The sequence below is a fragment of the Chrysemys picta genome, chromosome 3 (assembly GCF_011386835.1).
Source record: "Chrysemys picta bellii isolate R12L10 chromosome 3, ASM1138683v2, whole genome shotgun sequence".
NCBI lineage: Eukaryota > Metazoa > Chordata > Testudines > Emydidae > Chrysemys > Chrysemys picta.
In genome coordinates, this window is record NC_088793.1 from 33,304,681 (window position 1) to 33,322,527 (window position 17,847).

At 49.6% G+C, this 17,847-nt stretch overlaps 1 protein-coding gene across 1 annotated transcript; it reads left to right on the forward strand.

Annotated features, from left to right (window-relative positions):
- The first annotated feature begins 14,244 nt into the window (after nt 1-14,244).
- Nucleotides 14,245-17,587, forward strand: LOC135982199 (uncharacterized). Its single transcript, XM_065587715.1, has 2 exons — nt 14,245-16,753; nt 17,425-17,587. The coding sequence occupies exons 1-2, from the start codon at nt 14,357-14,359 to the stop codon at nt 17,464-17,466; spliced, it is 2,439 nt and encodes an 812-aa protein (XP_065443787.1). The 5' UTR covers nt 14,245-14,356; the 3' UTR covers nt 17,467-17,587.
- Nucleotides 17,588-17,847: the final 260 nt, after the last annotated feature.

Genomic DNA, 17,847 nt, shown 5'->3' on the forward strand with positions numbered 1-17,847 from the left:
CCCCTACAAAAATGGTGAGTCTTGGCCCCCACCATTACATGCCTCCCATTCAGCGAATGATCTAATTCGCAGCAGAGCACAAACTGATCCCAGGCTGAGGTTTGGAATAGCTCATATGCCATTGATAGGAACTGAATGGTGGGCACTGGCTGGTACATCTTAGGCCAGTAAACTATTACAAATTGGGCCAGATCATCAGCTGATTTCAGTGGAGCGATGCTGAGGAACAACCCCATTGACTTCAGCATCACTTGCCAATTTACACCAGCTTGGGACCTGGCCCATTTAATTCAGAGGAGCTCTGCCGATTTGGGATCTGGCAACAGGGCCGGCTTTAGGCAGTGCGGGGCCCAATTCAAACACTTTCGGCGGGGCCCCGGCAGGGATGACTTAAAAAAAAAAAGCCTTTCATTTCTTAGCAACCGGTTCCCTATAAAAAGTTCTGATTTAAGGGATATGCCACAGTATGCATTTTTTGTACCAATAGGGTTACCATACATCCGTATTTTCCCGGGAGGAATTTTTAAATTCCCTGTAAATAGCCGAGGGAGCCTGGGGAAGCGGCGGGGCTCTGGCGGCTATTTAAAGGACCAGGGCAGCAGAGGCAGCTGGAGCCCCAGCCCTTTAAATAGCCCCCATAGCCCCCCGCTATCCCAGGGCTCTGACAGCTATTTAAAGGGCCCAGGGCTCTCCTGCTTCTACCACCCTGGCCCTTTAAATAGCCGCGTGAGCCCTGGGGAAGCAGTGGGGCTCCAGTGGCTATTTAAAGGGCCGGGGTGGTAGAAGCAACGGAAGCCCCGGACTTTTTAAATAGCCCCCAGAGCCCCGCAGCCCTACCCCAGGGCTCCAGCAGTGGGGCTCTGGTGGCAATTTATAGGGCCTGGGGCTCCCAGCCCCTGCTGGGAGCCCCAGGCCCTTTAAATTGCTCCCTGGGGAAGCCGGGCCACCCCAGTACCGGGCCTTGGGCGTGGGGCCCTCTTAGGGGTGGGGCCCGATTCAGGGGAATTGGTTGAATTGGCCTAAAGCCGGCCCTGTCTGGCAAGTAGATTCAGCAGAGAGGCAGCACGTATTAGTGGATTGTGCATGGGACTAGGTTAGGGTTACCATATCTCATAAATAAAAAAAGAGGACCCTCCATGGGCCCTGGCCCCGCCCATTTCCCCACCCTAGCTCCGCCCCCTCCTCCCTCCCACTCCCAGCCAGGGGGAAAGGGCTGCCCCAGTGCTACCAGCTTCACGGTTTCCCGGGCAGCCCCCAGACCCTGCGCTTCCCCAGCGCAGCTGGAGCCTGGGAGGGGAAGCGCCCAGCCGGGGGCACAGGGTCTGGAGGCTGCCCGGCAAACCGTGAAGCCGATAGCGCTCGGGCTTTGGGCAGCCCCTATGCCTCCGGACCCTGCGCCCCCAGCCGGGCACTTCCCCTCCGGGGCTCCGGCGGCTCTGCGTAACTTACACTGTATAAGTTACACAGAGCCGAAGAGGAGCAGAGCCCCCGCGGCTGGAGGCTCTGCTCCTCTTTGGCTCTGTGTAACTGACACTGTGTCAGTTACACAGAGCCGAAGAGGAGCAGAGCCTCCAGCCGCCGCGGCTCTGCTCCTCCCTGACTCTTCGGCTCTGTTTAAGAGCCGGGCTGCCCGAGTGCTACCGGATTTGGGCAGCCCCCTGCCTCCAGACCCTGCGCCCCCAGCCGGGCACTTCCCCTCCCGGGCTCCGGCGGCGCAGGGTCTGGAGGCACGGGGCTGCCCGAAGCCGGTAGCGTTCGGGCAGCCCGGCTCTTAAACAGAGCCGAAGAGTCGGGGAGGAGCAGAGCCGCCATTTTCCCGGACATGTTCGGCTTTTTGGCAATTCCCCCCAGACGGGGGTTTGACTGCCGAAAAGCCGGACATGTCCGGGAAAAAGAGGACGTATGGTAACCCTAGACTAGGTACCATACACCCCTGCCCTTGTCACTGACTCACCGCTGGCCTAGAACAAGTCACTTGAGCCAAAATTTTCAAGCACAGGAGCCTAAAGATAGCCACCTAAATTCATGTTTATGCACCTGATTTTCTGAAGCATTGAGCACCCAAAGTCAACGGCAGCTGGGGGTGCTCAGCATGTCAAAATCAGGCAATTTATCTAGGTGCCTAAAACATGGATTTAGGACCCCACATTTGAAAAGTTTAGCCTTCCTCCCATGCAGGAAATACATCTTACTTCCCTCTCACATAGGGCTGTTGCGAAGGCTTGCTTAGGTGATGCTTTGAAAATATAGAAGTAAACTCTCTTCTGAGTTACTCTCCTTCAGTGCCATGGAAGTGAACAGAGTTGCACTGGTGTAGTCAGGCTGTACAGTGCTATATAAATGCTAAGAGATTCTCATGGCTATCCCCAAAGGCTGGGAACCACGGTGCTAGAAGAGAAAAGGGAAAGGAGAACTATGTTATAATGCTGCCTTCTGTGATAGGCCCACTCCCCAGACTAACCAGTAACCGGAGTGTGGGATTCTCAGGGAAGGCGGAGTTTGGTCTGGGATGTGGTTTATGTTAAATTAAGTTGGTTTGATTTTACAGGTGCTACAATAAAACCTCTTGGGAGCACGTTGAAGCTTCCTGCAGCTTTTGGCAGTTTTTTGTTTGTTGGGGAGGGGAGTGGAAATTGTGAGGGTTTGGGGGTTTTTTTGACCGCCTCAAGCATCCACCTTACAAAGTGCCTGGCATAGGCAGAGCCCCATTGGTGCCAGTGGGGCTCAATGCACCACACAAATAGACTCCTATGTATGTACATTGCACGGTTGGGATCTAGGGCAAGTACAAAACCTCAGCAGATTCAATAGTATAGAATTCCTCTAAAAGCCCAATTTTCAGCCATTTTGGCTTTCTTGTGGTCTGTGTTCTTCATAGCAAAATGTGACTGTTCTGTTTTTATTACAAAAATAAAACTCTCAAGCCCAGCAATATGTCCAATATCCTCCTTACTATATGTTGCATGAGATGCTTTCTAATTACTTTGGTATGCAGCCAGGAGAAAAGTGCAATAGCTTGAAAGAGTTCCCAGGAGTGAAAGAAGCGGTTTTCCACCAGTTGGCTTACCCTAGTCACATACCGTTACTTAGGCTGCTTCTCACTCCCCGGTTGTTTTCTTTCCCCTCATTTGTTTGGTTTTAATCAAATCTGTAAGTAAAACCAGTTGATATCATATAAAAAACTCACTTTCTTTCCTGGCACTTTGTGTTTCTGCCTAATACATAGACATTTGGAAGGGGAAAAAAAGAAGGAACAACAGAGATAGGCCCAAATTAAAACCCTGGATCCAAACTCTCTGGGACTTTGGATCCAGACTTTGTGGCTTGGACCCATTTCTAGTTAATATCCAGGGATAGGAGCTGGGAATTCTTCAGAGTTCATGGGGAGCTGGCTCAGCCCTGAAAGCAGGGGAGGAAATGTGTCATATTCTCCAACAGTCAATCCTCTGGCTGAGTAAAGCCATGTTGATGGGCTCTAAAGGGAGACTTCGGCAGTCCTCCTAGGCTGCCTAGAAACTGGGAAGTGTGTTTGGATGCATCTTTACAGCTTAGCCAGGCCACCAGTTTAGTATCGGGGCATTAAAACATAACATCAATAACTATAATTTCAGTGCTCTGATTTAAACCTACAAATTCAGGTAAATTCAGAGCTAAACTAAGACCACCGCCCTTCCTGCAAATCCTTTCACTGTCACTTTTTCTGCATCATGTTCAAGCTCACCATTCTCATCTTCCCGGCACCGCCACCACCCGTTTCGTCCTTCAGCCCATTTCCTCCAGCTCTTATTCCTTATGCTCAGACTCTCTCCTGACTGCTCTGTTTGTCTCTCTCTTTGACTCCCAGCCTTTCGTCTTCTTTAGTACCCCACACTATGTTTGGAACAACCTCCCGACCATCCCCACCTCCTATGCAATACTGCCTTGAAACCACATTTGGCCGAGCTGCTCTCTCTCTCTCTCTCTCTCTCGTGCATGCTGGGTCTTGGGTTTGGTTTTTCTGCACCAATGTAGCTGCACTGGTGCAAGGCTCTTGCATAGTGCTGATTCTCATAGACTCATAGACTTTAAGGTCAGAAGGGACCATTATGATCATCTGGTCTGACCCCCTGCATGCTGCAGGCCACTAAACCCTTCCCTGGACTCTGCCGTTGAAGTCCCCAATCCTGTGTTTCAGTGACTTCAATCGGCAGAGACCGTCCTGCTAGTGATCCCTGCTGAGCTGCACCGGTATAAAAAGTGCCTTATGCCAGAGTAATGCATCTACTAAAAGTCTGCACCGAGTCAGCTGCACCCATGTAGCTGAGAAAGCCCCAATGTAGACAAGGGGTAACATTTCAAAAGCACCTAACCTTAATTCTGCCATTGCCTAATTTTTGAGTGCTTGATGTTGCAACCTTAATAGGTCACTTGTAACATAACTGTTTGTGTATCGAGCTATGGCCACACAACATTCTGCAGTTGTAGTGTGCTGTACTGTACTTCCTCTGCCCCCTAGAACTTCTTATCTAGAGGCACAACCAGGTCCAATACAAACACAGAGATTGGTGTGCTCATTGTAGGCGGAAGACATCATGAAACAGTTGAGCTAACTGTGTTCCGATTGAGACTCGGGAATCTCAGGTTCCATTCCAGGCTCTAGAGGGGCATGTGCCCTACGGCTCAGATTCTTCTGCCTCTTCCACCCAAGCTTGACCTCTTCTGCCCCATCCCTTCCAACCTGTCCCCATTCCAGTCCTGTCTCCCCCCAGTCCCTGGTTCCTCATCCCAGTTGCATTCTCCTTGCTTACTTGTCCCAATCTCCACTCCTCAAGCTTTGCAGCCCAGTCCCACTATCCTGGCCCAGCCACTCCCACTTCCCCGTACCATGAGTCCTTGTCCGCAGTCTTCTTACCCAGCCACTCCCAACTGCTCTCTCCCCTGGTCACTAAGAAGTGACCACATCCTGAGAAACAACGGTTTTGCCCATCTCCTCTGAGTGGGGTGTAGTTTTCGAAGCAGTGGAAAGTTACCAAACACAGAACAAAGAAAGCAGCCAAAGGACCAAGAGGGGTTTAAACTAAGGAAGCACAGGAACAGAGGACTGTAGCTAGAAGGCATGGTGTCCCTCCCTGATGGACTGAGAGGGGACCACGACCGCCCCCTGGTGGGCAGAACCAGGATATCCGCAACCCCCGTGCAGAGGGGCGGGACAGGAACTGGAACTATAAAAGGCTGGCCTTGCAGCTCAGTTGGAGTAGAGCTGTCTCTACTCCAACTGAGTAGTGTCATCTCCCCCCCGTTGCTGGGTCCGGACCTGACAAAGGCTGCTATACTGCCAGAAACCCGGAGGGACTGTCGGAGCTGCCAGACACCGGGGACACCGAGGAGCTGTTGGGGCTGCCACTCACGGTTTATCCCAGCGAGACCGATGACAAGCCAGGTACCCCTGGACTGGGAGGATAGGACGGAGCCCAGGGAAGCTGAATAGGGTTCAGCTGTGTTACTCACTGCAAGCTGGCAGCGTGTTGGGGACAGATTTCCCTGCTGACCCAGTGGCAGGTCTGCCACTGTTAGGGCCCTGGGCTGGGACACAGTGGAGCGGTGGGCCTGTGAACCCTACCCCCTCCTGCCACCCCACCATCAGGAGTGGCAGCCTCCCCACCTTTAGGCCAGGCGGCCCGCATTGCTTTGATGCCCGCCTGAGCTAGGACACCAGATGGTTTAGCTGGCTCTTTCACCAGAGACTGCCTACTGCTCTGCCTGCCTGCAAGCCAGAGCCATTAACTGATTACGCTCCCGCCCTGATTGAGGGAGTGGTACCTAGACTTGTTGCTGCCCTGCCCGACTGTGGGCCAGAAGCATTGCTCCGGCTGAGAGCTGGGGCTAGGGTGACCAGACAGCAAATGTGAAAAATTGGGACAGGGGGTTGGGGGTAATAGGAGCCTATATAAGAAAAAGACCCAGAAATCGGGACTATCCCTATAAAATCGGGACATCTGGTCACCCTAGCTGGGGCTCTCAGACCCAATTGTTGCCTGGCCTGGCCTGCAGGCTTGGACCTATTGATCATTCACTGTCAGCTAATTCCCCCCGTGAAGAGAGTCACGCTAGGAGCATTGCAGTGAGAGGGTGTGGCCTTCCTCTCTGACGGACAGGGAGAGGACCGTGACTGTCTTACAAGGACGGCAAGCAGAGCTTGAGCTAGTGCTTGTGTCATAACTATAAAGGGAAGGTGTGACAAAGCGGTTCTGGCGGAACCCAACTGAGAGTGCCAACTCAGGACAAATTGCTCAAATAGGGCAGTTACAGCCCAAGGCTGGGGTTCTTTCCACCTCTAAGGCAAACCAAACCAGCCAGACTAAGAGGACTTCGGTCTCACCCCACTGGCTAACCGCAAGTCTCACAAGCAATCTCCTTAGACACTCCAGTTTCCCAGTATTACCACCAGTGCCACTCGTTATGGGGACAAATGGTTATGAAAACCAATACCCCAGTAAAAGAAAAAGGTTCTCCTGATCCCAAAGGACCAAGCCCCAGACCCAGGTCAATATACAAATCAGATCTTACCCACAAATCACGCTGTTGCCAATCCTTTAGAATCTAAAATCTAAAGGTTTATTCATAAAAGGAAAAGGATAGAGATGAGAGTTAGAATTGGTTAAATGGAATCAATTACATACAGTAATGGCAAAGTTCTTGGTTCAGGCTTGCAGCAGGGATGGAATAAACTGCAGGTTCAAATCAAGTCTCTGGGATACATCCCCCGCTGGGATGGGTCCTCAGTCCTTTGTTCAAAGCTTCAGCTTGTAGCAAAGTTCCTCCAGAGGTATGAAGCAGGATTGAAGACGCGATGGAGATGAGGCATCAGCCTTATATAGTCTTTTCCAGGTGTAAGAAAACCTCTTTGTTCTTACTGTGGAAGATTACAGCAAAATGGAGTCTGGAGTCACATGGGCCAGTCCCTGCATACTTTGCTGAGTTACAAGGCGTATCTGCCTTCTCTCAATGGGTCCATTGTATAGCTGATGGTCCTTAATGGGCCATCAAGCAGGCTAGGCAGAGCTAACACCAGTTTGTCTGGGATGTCACCCAGAAGCATAGCATAAGTTTGAAATACAGACAGTATAGAGCCAATATTCATAACTTCAACTACAAAAGTGATACACACATATAGACAGCATAATCATAACCAGCCAACCATAACCTTGTTTTAGACACCCCATTTGACCCCCTTTATACAAGATTTGCGTGCCACTACAGGACCTTGGTTGCAACAATGATCTATATGGTCCCAGATTATATCAATAACGTCACACCCCCAACGCAAAATTGATGCAGGAAGGGATGTCACAAACGTCACTGACTGCATCCTAAGAGCTCTCCACCCTGGTCAATGCATCAGCTACAATATTTTCCTTTCCCCTTATGTGGACTATATCAATTTCATACTCCTGAAGGGCTAAACTCCAACGCAGCAACCTGGAGTTGTTGCCCTTGGCCCTGTGCAGCCAGACCAGAGGGGCATGATCACTCAACACAGTGAATTTTTTATTGTACAAATAGGGCTTAAGTTGCTTGACAGCCCAGACAATGGCATAACATTCCTTTTCAATGGTAGCGTAATTTTGCTCAGTGGGGGACAATTTCTTACTTAGATATGCCACGGGATGTCTCTTCCCTCCTTCCCCCTCTTGCATTAGCACTGCCCCCAGCCCAATATTGGAAGCGTCTGTACATAATAAAAAGGGCTTTTCAAAATCTGGGCTGGCCAAAATAGGCTCTTTGGCCAAAGCGCCCTTTATGCTTTGAAAACCCTGCTCACAGGCCTCCGTCCATAGCACCCGGTCTGGTTTTTCCTTTTTCGTCAGGTCTGTGATGGGAGCAACAATGTCGCTGAATCCCTGCACAAATCTCCTGTAATAGTTGGCCAGACCAATGAAGGATTGGACCTGCTTTTTAGTTCTAGGGGTTGGCCAGTTTTTAATGGCCTCTACCTTTACAGGCTCTGGGCGCAGTTGCCCATTGCCCACCCTGTGCCCCAGGTAGGTCACCTCAGCAGCTCCCATTCTGCATTTAGAAACCTTAACCGTTAGATTGGCCTCCCTGAGCCGGTGCAGCACAATCCCTATGTGGTTCAGGTGATCTTGCCACGAACTGCTGAATACGGCCAGGTCGTCTATATAGGCCCTTGCAAAAGATTCTAACCCCCGTAGGACCTCATTTATAAGTCTCATGAACGTAGCCCCTGAATTTCGCATCCCAAAGGGCAGCACTTTGAACTCATATAGGCCCGATTCCACTATGAAAGCGGATTTTCCTTGTGCCTCGGCATCTAGGGGTATTTGCCAGTACCCCTTAGTCAGGTCCAGGGTGCTTATAAACCTTGCCCCTCCCAGTGTATCCAGTAGATCCTCTATTCTGGGTGTGGGGTAAGGGTCAGGCTGGGTGATAGCATTTAGCTTCCTGTAATCCACGCAAAACCTCATGGTCTTATCCTTTTTTGGCACCATTACAATGGGAGAGGCCCAGGGGCTCTGGGATCTGGTGATTATTCCCATTGTCAACATGCTTTCCACCTCTTCCTGGATCTGTCTTTGCATCTCTCCCTTGGCCCTGTAAGCTCTGCTAGGGGCTGGGCGGGGACCCACCGTGTGAATGGAGTGTGTTATCCTATCTGTGAGCCCTGGCCTATTGGAGAATGTTCGCTTATGGTGTCTTAACAGCATCAGCAGTTCCTTTCTTTGAGGGGGGGTTAAATCCTCGCCCATCTCAATGCTCTCAAGAGGCGTTTCCTCCTGGCTTTCAGCAACCATGTCAATTAAAGGGGCAGATCCTGCCTCTTCCTCAGCATAACAGATTGTGTTCACATTTACCTCCCTTGCATGGTAGGCCTTCATTCTGTTCACATGCACTGTCTGCACACTTCCCTGGACCTGGGGCTTCCTCACATCATAGGTAACCTCATTAATCCTTTCCACTACCTCCATGGGTCCAGACCAAACATCTTTCATTTTGTTCTTCCTGACAGGATCTAGCACCAATACCATGTCCCCTATTTCAAACGCCCTCTCTTTAGCATCTCTGTCATACCAGGCTTTCTGAGTATCCTGGCTCTCTTTCAGATTCTGCTCAACCAACTTCATCATCTCCTGCAAGCTCTCCTTGAATTGAGCCACATACTCGGCCACCGGCTGCTCTGCCTCCTCCACATTACCTTCCCATGAGTCACGAACCAAATCTAGGGGCCCCCGGACCTGCCTCCCATAGAGCAGTTCAAATGGAGCAAACCCTGTAGACTCTTGGGGCACACTCCTGTATGCATACAATAGATATGGCAGCATAACATCCCAGTCATTCTGGCGTCTATCCACGTACATTTTCAACATAGACTTCAGGGTTCCATTGAACCTCTCCACTAGACCATTAGTCTGGGGGTGGTAGGGAGCAGCTTTCAGGTGCTTCACCCCGCATAACTCCCACAACTGTTTGAAAACCACAGACATAAAGTTAGACCCACGGTCAGACAATATTTCCTTGGGAAAACCCACTCTGCTAAAAATAGAGAACAAGGCCACTGCCACCGTCTCTGCCTCGATATTAGCCAAGGCTACAGCCTCCGGATATCTGGTAGCAAAATCTACCAACACCAGGATGTATTTCTTCCCATTTCTGGAAGGTTTTGGGAGTGGCCCCACAATATCCACAGCTACTCTGGCAAAAGCCTCCCCAATAATGGGCAGAGGCTGGAGGGGCACCTTGCTAGGCCCCCTTAACCCCTTACGCTTCTGGCACAGCTCACAGCTCCTGCAGTAATCTCTCACTGACCCCGAAAGGTGAGGCCAGTAGAAATTCTGCTCTAGCCTGTCACACGTTTTGCCTATACCCAGATGTCCTGCAAAGGGACTATCATGAGCCAACTTCAACAAATCATTGCGGTAACTCTCAGGCACCACAAGCTGTTTGCGAGCTGCTGCTTGGGAATTCTTCCTTCCCCTAGGTGGTTCCCTATACAACAGCCCATCCTGCATAAAAAACCTGCCTCTCTCTTCACAGGCTGGGACCGGACTCTGAGCATCATTCCTGGCCCTCTCTAGAGATACATCACTCTGCTGAGCCACAATAAATTCACTCTGGGTTTTGTTTGGATTCAGAATCATCTCTGATATTTCAGACAAACCCTCACCTGATCCATCTTGAGAGGCACTCTCTGTCTGTTTGCTGCCCCCCTCACTGCCATCAGTCAGGGTATCTGCCACAGCCCCAAATTCTTTCTGAGACCTGGTCACTACATTCACTTGGCCAGGCACCCCCAATATGTTATTTCCTACCATCACATCAGCCAGAATCAAATCCCGGACAGCAGCCTTCACATCCCCTTTAAAGCCATCCCACTCCAGGTGGATTCTAGCCATTGGCAGGTTCACAGAATACTCGGATAACGCCACTACCGTCACACACTCCCCCGGCAGCATGTCCTCCGGCTTTACCAGATGTCCCTTGACTATAGTTACATCCGAGCCAGTGTCTCGCCATCCTGTGCATTCAACATCATTGACCTTTGCCTCCATGATAAACCTCTCACTCCCCTGCCATGCCTCAGTCCTGACATAACTGGTGAGCTTATCACCTCCTCCCATGCCACTGGAGACGATGGGGTTAACATTAGCTACTGCTGTGCTTGCACCTGAACTTAAGGTGGAGCGGTTGTGGCTTGGTTCAGCCTGAGTGCTCAGGGTAATGGAGTTGGCATTTATCGTGGCATTTGGGGTTGCTGGCTTTGGGCTGCCCTTCAGGGTCGGGCAGTCTGGTCTCATGTGGCCCAGCATACCACAGTGATAGCATGTAACCTGTTCCGTCCTGGGATGAGAGTTCCTACCCTCCGGGCCCCCTTGAACTCCTCTAGAAGAGTCAGGGACAGATTTACCTTTAAATCCCTCCCTCCTCTTGAACTGGGGAGAATGGTGATTAGTTTTCCCCGGGGTTTTACACCCTTCTCGAGCCCTGTTTTGGGTATGGGCATCCGCAATCTCTGCTGCCCGTAGGACTGACTCAGGGTCCCTGTCACACACAGCTGCTCTCACATGGTCAGGCACAATATCTAAGAACTGTTCCAAAGTTATTAAATCCAGCAATTTTTCAAAACTCCCATGCGCCTTGGCCCCCACAACCCACTTTTTAACAAAACCCATCAGCTTATGAGCACATTCTACAAAAGTACAATCCTTAGGCATTTTAAACTCTCTAAATTTAACTCTGTAAGATTCAGGAGTAACCTTGAATCGCCTTAACACAGAATCTTTAAACTGCCCATAATCCAAGGCTTCTTGTTCCCCCAAGTCATTAAATACCTCCCTGGCTTTTCCAGTCAGTCTGGTCAGCAGGACAGGCATTCGCTGACCCTCAGGGATCTGGTACAGATTGCAGAGGCGTTCAAAGGTAGACAAAAACTCCTCTATATCCTCAGTATCGTTGTAAATGGGACACATCCTTTCCCAGTTTTTCTCATGGCGGGGGGGAAGTGGAGTACCAGGTGGGGATGACTTTCTCCGCTCTTCCATTACTTGGAGCTGAAGTCTGGCCGTCTCCTGTTCAGCAATGAGCAGCTCTAGACGCCCCTTACGAGCTCTCTCTTCTCTCTCATCAGCCTCCTTCTTTCTTTGATCGGCTTCTTTCTCTCTCTCAGCAGCCTCTTTCTCTCTCTGAGCAGCCTCTTTCTCTCTCTGAGCAGCCTCTTTCTCTCTCTCTCTTTCTAACTCTGCTACTTTTTGCTTCTCCAGCAATCGAAGATCTGCTAGCTTCTGTTCATGCTCAAATTGCAGTTGACTTGTCACCCTTTGCATTCTAATTTTTTCTGCCTCTTCTGCAGCCTCAGGTAAGGGCTGTGCTCTTGCCCCCTGATCACTGGCTATTAACAGATTTCTCAGTTCTTGATTTGTAGCTTTCTTTCTAAAGCTTATCCTCTTTTCTGAACACAAATTTTCCAGGGCTTTTTTGCCAAGTCCCTCATATGCTCTTTGCTCAGCCATTGCAGCAGCTCTTTAACCAACAAAACTCTCAATCCCAAAATTCAAATTTGGATAACGTGGGGTTCTGACCCAAAGCTTAATTGACCTGGTTCTGTGGATCCTGCCGACTACGCCACTGTGACAAAGCGGTTCTGGCGGAACCCAACTGAGAGTGCCAACTCAGGACAAATTGCTCAAATAGGGCAGTTACAGCCCAAGGCTGGGGTTCTTTCCACCTCTAAGGCAAACCAAACCAGCCAGACTAAGAGGACTTCGGTCTCACCCCACTGGCTAACCGCAAGTCTCACAAGCAATCTCCTTAGACACTCCAGTTTCCCAGTATTACCACCAGTGCCACTCGTTATGGGGACAAATGGTTATGAAAACCAATACCCCAGTAAAAGAAAAAGGTTCTCCTGATCCCAAAGGACCAAGCCCCAGACCCAGGTCAATATACAAATCAGATCTTACCCACAAATCACGCTGTTGCCAATCCTTTAGAATCTAAAATCTAAAGGTTTATTCATAAAAGGAAAAGGATAGAGATGAGAGTTAGAATTGGTTAAATGGAATCAATTACATACAGTAATGGCAAAGTTCTTGGTTCAGGCTTGCAGCAGGGATGGAATAAACTGCAGGTTCAAATCAAGTCTCTGGGATACATCCCCCGCTGGGATGGGTCCTCAGTCCTTTGTTCAAAGCTTCAGCTTGTAGCAAAGTTCCTCCAGAGGTATGAAGCAGGATTGAAGACGCGATGGAGATGAGGCATCAGCCTTATATAGTCTTTTCCAGGTGTAAGAAAACCTCTTTGTTCTTACTGTGGAAGATTACAGCAAAATGGAGTCTGGAGTCACATGGGCCAGTCCCTGCATACTTTGCTGAGTTACAAGGCGTATCTGCCTTCTCTCAATGGGTCCATTGTATAGCTGATGGTCCTTAATGGGCCATCAAGCAGGCTAGGCAGAGCTAACACCAGTTTGTCTGGGATGTCACCCAGAAGCATAGCATAAGTTTGAAATACAGACAGTATAGAGCCAATATTCATAACTTCAACTACAAAAGTGATACACACATATAGACAGCATAATCATAACCAGCCAACCATAACCTTGTTTTAGACACCCCATTTGACCCCCTTTATACAAGATTTGCGTGCCACTACAGGACCTTGGTTGCAACAATGATCTATATGGTCCCAGATTATATCAATAACGTCACAGAAGGGTAATAGCTGTCCTGTGTACAGTATTATAAAATTCCTCCTGGCCAAAGACTCCAAAATCCTTTTCCCTGTAAAAGGTTAAGAAGCTCAGGTAACCTGGCTGGCATCTGACCTAAAGGACCAATAAGGGGACAAGATACTTTCAAATCTTGGGGGGGGGGGGGGAAGGCTGTTGTTTGTGTTCTTTGTTTAAAAAGTGTGTTCGTTCTCGGGACTGAGAGGGACCAGACATCAATCCAGGTTCTCCACATCTTTCTAAACAAGTCTCTCCTATTTCAAACTTGTAAGTAAATAGCCAGGCAAGGCGTGTTAGTTTTCCTTTGTTTTTCTCAACTTGTAAATGTACCTTTTACTAGAGTGTTTATCTTTCTTTGCTGTACTTTGAACCTAAGACTAGAGGGGAGTCCTCTGAGCTCTTTAAGTTTGATTACCCTGTAAGGTTAATTTCCATACTGATTTTACAGAGATGATTTTTACCTTTTTCTTTAATTAAAAGCCTTCTTTTTAAGAACCTGATTGATTTTTCCTTGTTTTAGATCCAAGGGGTTTGGATCTTGATTCACCAGGAGTTGGTGGGAGGAAGGAGGGGAATGGTTAATTTCTCCTTGTTTTAAGATCCAAGGGGTTTGGATTTGTATTCACCAGGGATTTGGTGAAGGTTTTTCAAGGTTTCCCAGGAATGGAATCCATTGAAATGGTGGCAGCCGAACCAGAGCTAAGCTGGTAGTTAAGCTTAGAAGTTTTCATGCAGGCCCCTACATTTGTACCCTAAAGTTCAAAGTGGGGATCCAGCCTTGACATGGTGGTAGAGCGATGGGATCATTTTAAACCCAAAAGCCAGTGAGATTTTTTTTTCCTTCTAGCTGCTTGGAAAGCCGAGCTGGAGGTAGATAGATGCATATCTTATCTCTCCTTGCCTGAAGGCAGAGGTGTTAAGTTTTTTTTAACAAGGTCCTTTGTTAAGAGAAGGGTTCAATGGGCAAACAAAGGTAAAGGGAATTTACAAGCTGAATTTTTTTTTTTTTTTCTTTTTACATCCTCGGGAGTAGCTAGTTAGAAAGTCTCTGTTAACTCAGCAGCAGCCAGAGCTGAGAGCTTCCCAGTTTCAGTCAACTGCAGAGGTGGTGACCCAGCACAAGAAAACAGGAAAATGACTACAAAAGAAGAAAAAGCCAAAGAGGAGGCCCACAAGAGAGCTATGGAGCTGAAAGAAAAAGAGATAGAGCTGAGAGACAGAGAAGAGAAAGCCAAAGAGGAGGCTCACAAGAGAGAGATGGAGCTAAAAGAAAAAGAGATAGAGGAGAGAGAAAAAGAAAGGAAGCATGAACTGGAAGTAGCAAAGGCTAAGCAGGATGCACCAGCCAATGCTAACAACCCCCCTCCAGGTACCACTTCCCATCCCAGAAAATTCCCCACCTACAAGGCAGGCGATGATACTGAGGCCTTCTTAGAAAATTTTGAAAGGGCCTGCCTTGGATACAGCATCGCTGCAGACCAGTACATGGTAGAGCTGAGGCCGCAGCTCAGTGGACCCTTAGCAGAGGTGGCGGCTGAAATGCCTAAGGAACACATGAACAGTTATGAACTTTTTAAAAACAAGGCCAGACTCAGAATGGGGCTAACACCCGAGCATGCCCGTCGGCGGTTCAGAGCCCTAAAGTGGAAACCCGGTGTGTCATTTACCCGTCATGCCTACCACATTGACAAAAATTGTGATGCCTGGGTATCAGGAGCAAATGTTAAATCTCTGGAAGATCTGCTTTCCCTAGTAAAAATGGAGCAGTTTTTAGAGGGTGTTCCTGAGGAAATAGAAAGGTACATCCTAGATAGGAAGCCCAAAACTGTAACTGAGGCGGGGGAGATTGGAGCCAAATGGGTGGAGGTGGCAGAAAAGAAAAAAACTAGTAGCAGTTGGAGCGAATATCAGAAGGGGCAAGCCGAAACAAAACCTTACCACCGGGGACAACCTAAGGCCCCACCCACATCCCAAGGGAAACCCCAGACGCCTTTTCACCCCACCACACCAGTCTCCACCAACCAACATCGTCCCGGTGATACCTTAGCAGGGCGATGTTTTAAATGTAATGAACTGGGACATATAAAGGCTCACTGCCCCAAGAACCCCAACCGATTACAGTTCATTACACCCCAATCACACCAAAGATCCCCAAACCCAGATGCCTCTCTCATACCCTCGGAGCGAAGGGAAACCTTGAGAGTGGGCGGAAAGAAGGTTACCGCTCGGAGGGACACTGGGGCTCAAGTGTCAACTATCCACCAATCCCTAGTGGACCCCAAACTCATCAACCCGGAGGCTACAGTGACAATTCAACTCTTCGTGTCACAGTCTGTAACCTTGCCTACAGCCACGTTGCATGTCCAGTACAAGGGCTGGTCAGGAATGTGGACTTTTGCAGTCTATGACAATTATCCCATTCCCATGCTGCTGGGGGAAGATTTGGCCAACAATGTGAAGCTAGCCAAGAGGGTGGGAATAGTCACCCGCAGCCAGGCTAAGCAAGCTTTCACCCCCATCCCTGTTCCTGAGCCGTCCACCAGGGCCCCATCTGTGTTACCAGAGACCCAACCAACGATGGTGGAACCGGATCCCCTGCCAACGACTGCAACAGCCGTAGTGGATCCAATCCCAGAGACCCAGCCAAAGCCAGTCCCAGAACCGGAACTGGCAACGCAACCAGCACCAGAACCATTGCCAGCACTGAGTCCAGCGCTTGCAAACCCATCTACAACTTCAACGCCAGAGGGCACCAGCGAGCCTGAACTGGCAGAAGCAGCAGATAACCCTACCCAAGAGGCTCAGCCAGAGCCTGAGATACCACATAGTGCACCAGCGGACAGCGGTTCACAGTCAATGGAAACAGCCCCAGCACCTGCATCGCTTCCAGAGGGACCAAGCCCCAGTCCACAGTCCAAGGAGGAACTGATGTCTCCAGCATCAAGGGAACAGTTCCAGGCCGAGCAGGAAGCAGATGACAGCCTTCAGAAAGCTTGGGCGGCGGTGCGGAGCACCCCACCGCCTCTCAGCTCTTCTAACCAATCCCGGTTTGTTATAGAACAAGGACTTTTATACAAGGAGACTCTTTCTGGTGGGCACCAGGAAGACTGGCATCCTCAAAGACAGTTGGTAGTTCCCACTAAGTATCGGGTAAAGCTCTTGGGCTTAGCCCATGATCATCCCAGTGGCCATTCTGGGGTGAACAGAACCAAAGACCGGTTGGGGAAGTCCTTCCACTGGGAGGGAATGGGCAAGGACGTTGCTAAATATGTCCGGTCTTGTGAGGTGTGCCAACGAGTGGGAAAGCCCCAAGACCAGGTTAAAGTCCCTCTCCAGCCACTACCCATAATTGAGGTCCCATTTCAGCGCGTAGCTGTGGATATTCTGGGTCCTTTCCCAAAGAAGACACCCAGAGGAAAGCAGTACGTTCTGACTTTCATGGATTTTGCTACCCGATGGCCGGAAGCAGTACCCTTAAGCAACACCAGGGCTAAAAGTGTGTGCCAGGCATTAACAGACATTTTTGCCAGGGTAGGTTGGCCCTCCGACATCCTTACAGATTCGGGAACTAATTTCCTGGCAGGGACCATGGAAAACCTGTGGGAAGCTCATGGGGTGAATCACTTGGTTGCCACCCCTTACCATCATGAAACCAATGGCCTGGTGGAGAGGTTTAATGGAACTTTGGGGGCCATGATACGTAAATTTGTAAGTGAATGCTCCAATGATTGGGACCTAGTGTTGCAGCAGTTGCTTTTTGCCTACAGGGCTGTACCACATCCCAGTTTAGGGTTTTCACCATTTGAACTTGTGTATGGCCGTGAGGTTAAGGGGCCATTACAGTTGGTGAAGCAGCAATGGGAGGGGTTTACGCCTTCTCCAGGAACTAACATTCTAGACTTTGTAAGCAACCTACAAAGCACCCTCCGACACTCTTTAGCCCTTGCTAAAGAAAACCTAAAGAATGCTCAGGAAGAGCAAAAGGCCTGGTATGATAAACATTCCAGAGAACGGTCCTTCAAAGTAGGAGACCAAGTCATGGTCTTAAAGGCGCTCCAGGCCCATAAAATGGAAGCGTCGTGGGAAGGACCATTCACGGTCCAGGAGCGCCTAGGAGCTGTTAACTATCTCATAGCCTCCCCCACCTCCAACATAAAGCCTAAGGTATACCATGTTAATTCTCTTAAGCCCTTTTATTCCAGAGAATTAAACGTTTGCCAGTTTACAGCCCAGGAAACAGATGACACGGAGTGGCCTGAAGGTGTCTACTACGAAGGAAAAAAGGATGGTGGTGTGGAAGAGGTGAACCTCTCCACGACCCTTGGACGTCTGCAGCGACAGCAGATCAAGGAGCTGTGCACAAGCTTTGCACCAATTTTCTCAGCCACTCCAGGATGGACCGAACGGGCATACCACTCCATTGACACAGGTAATGCTCACCCTATTAGAACCCCACCCTACCGGGAGTCACCTCATGCCAAAACTGCTATACAAAGGGAGATCCAGGACATGCTACAGATGGGTATAATCCGCCCCTCTAAAAGTGCATGGGCATCTCCAGTGGTTCTAGTTCCCAAACCAGATGGGGAAATACGCTTTTGCGTGGACTATCGTAAGCTAAATGC

Coding starts and splice junctions, on each gene's coding strand:
- LOC135982199 (XM_065587715.1), top strand. CDS start 14,357: ATGACTACAAAAGAAGAAAAAGCCAAAGAGGAGGCCCACAAGAGAGCT. Junction 16,754..17,424: donor TAACAGACATTTTTGCCAGG/GTAGGTTGGCCC, acceptor CTTTTATTCCAG/AGAATTAAACGTTTGCCAGT.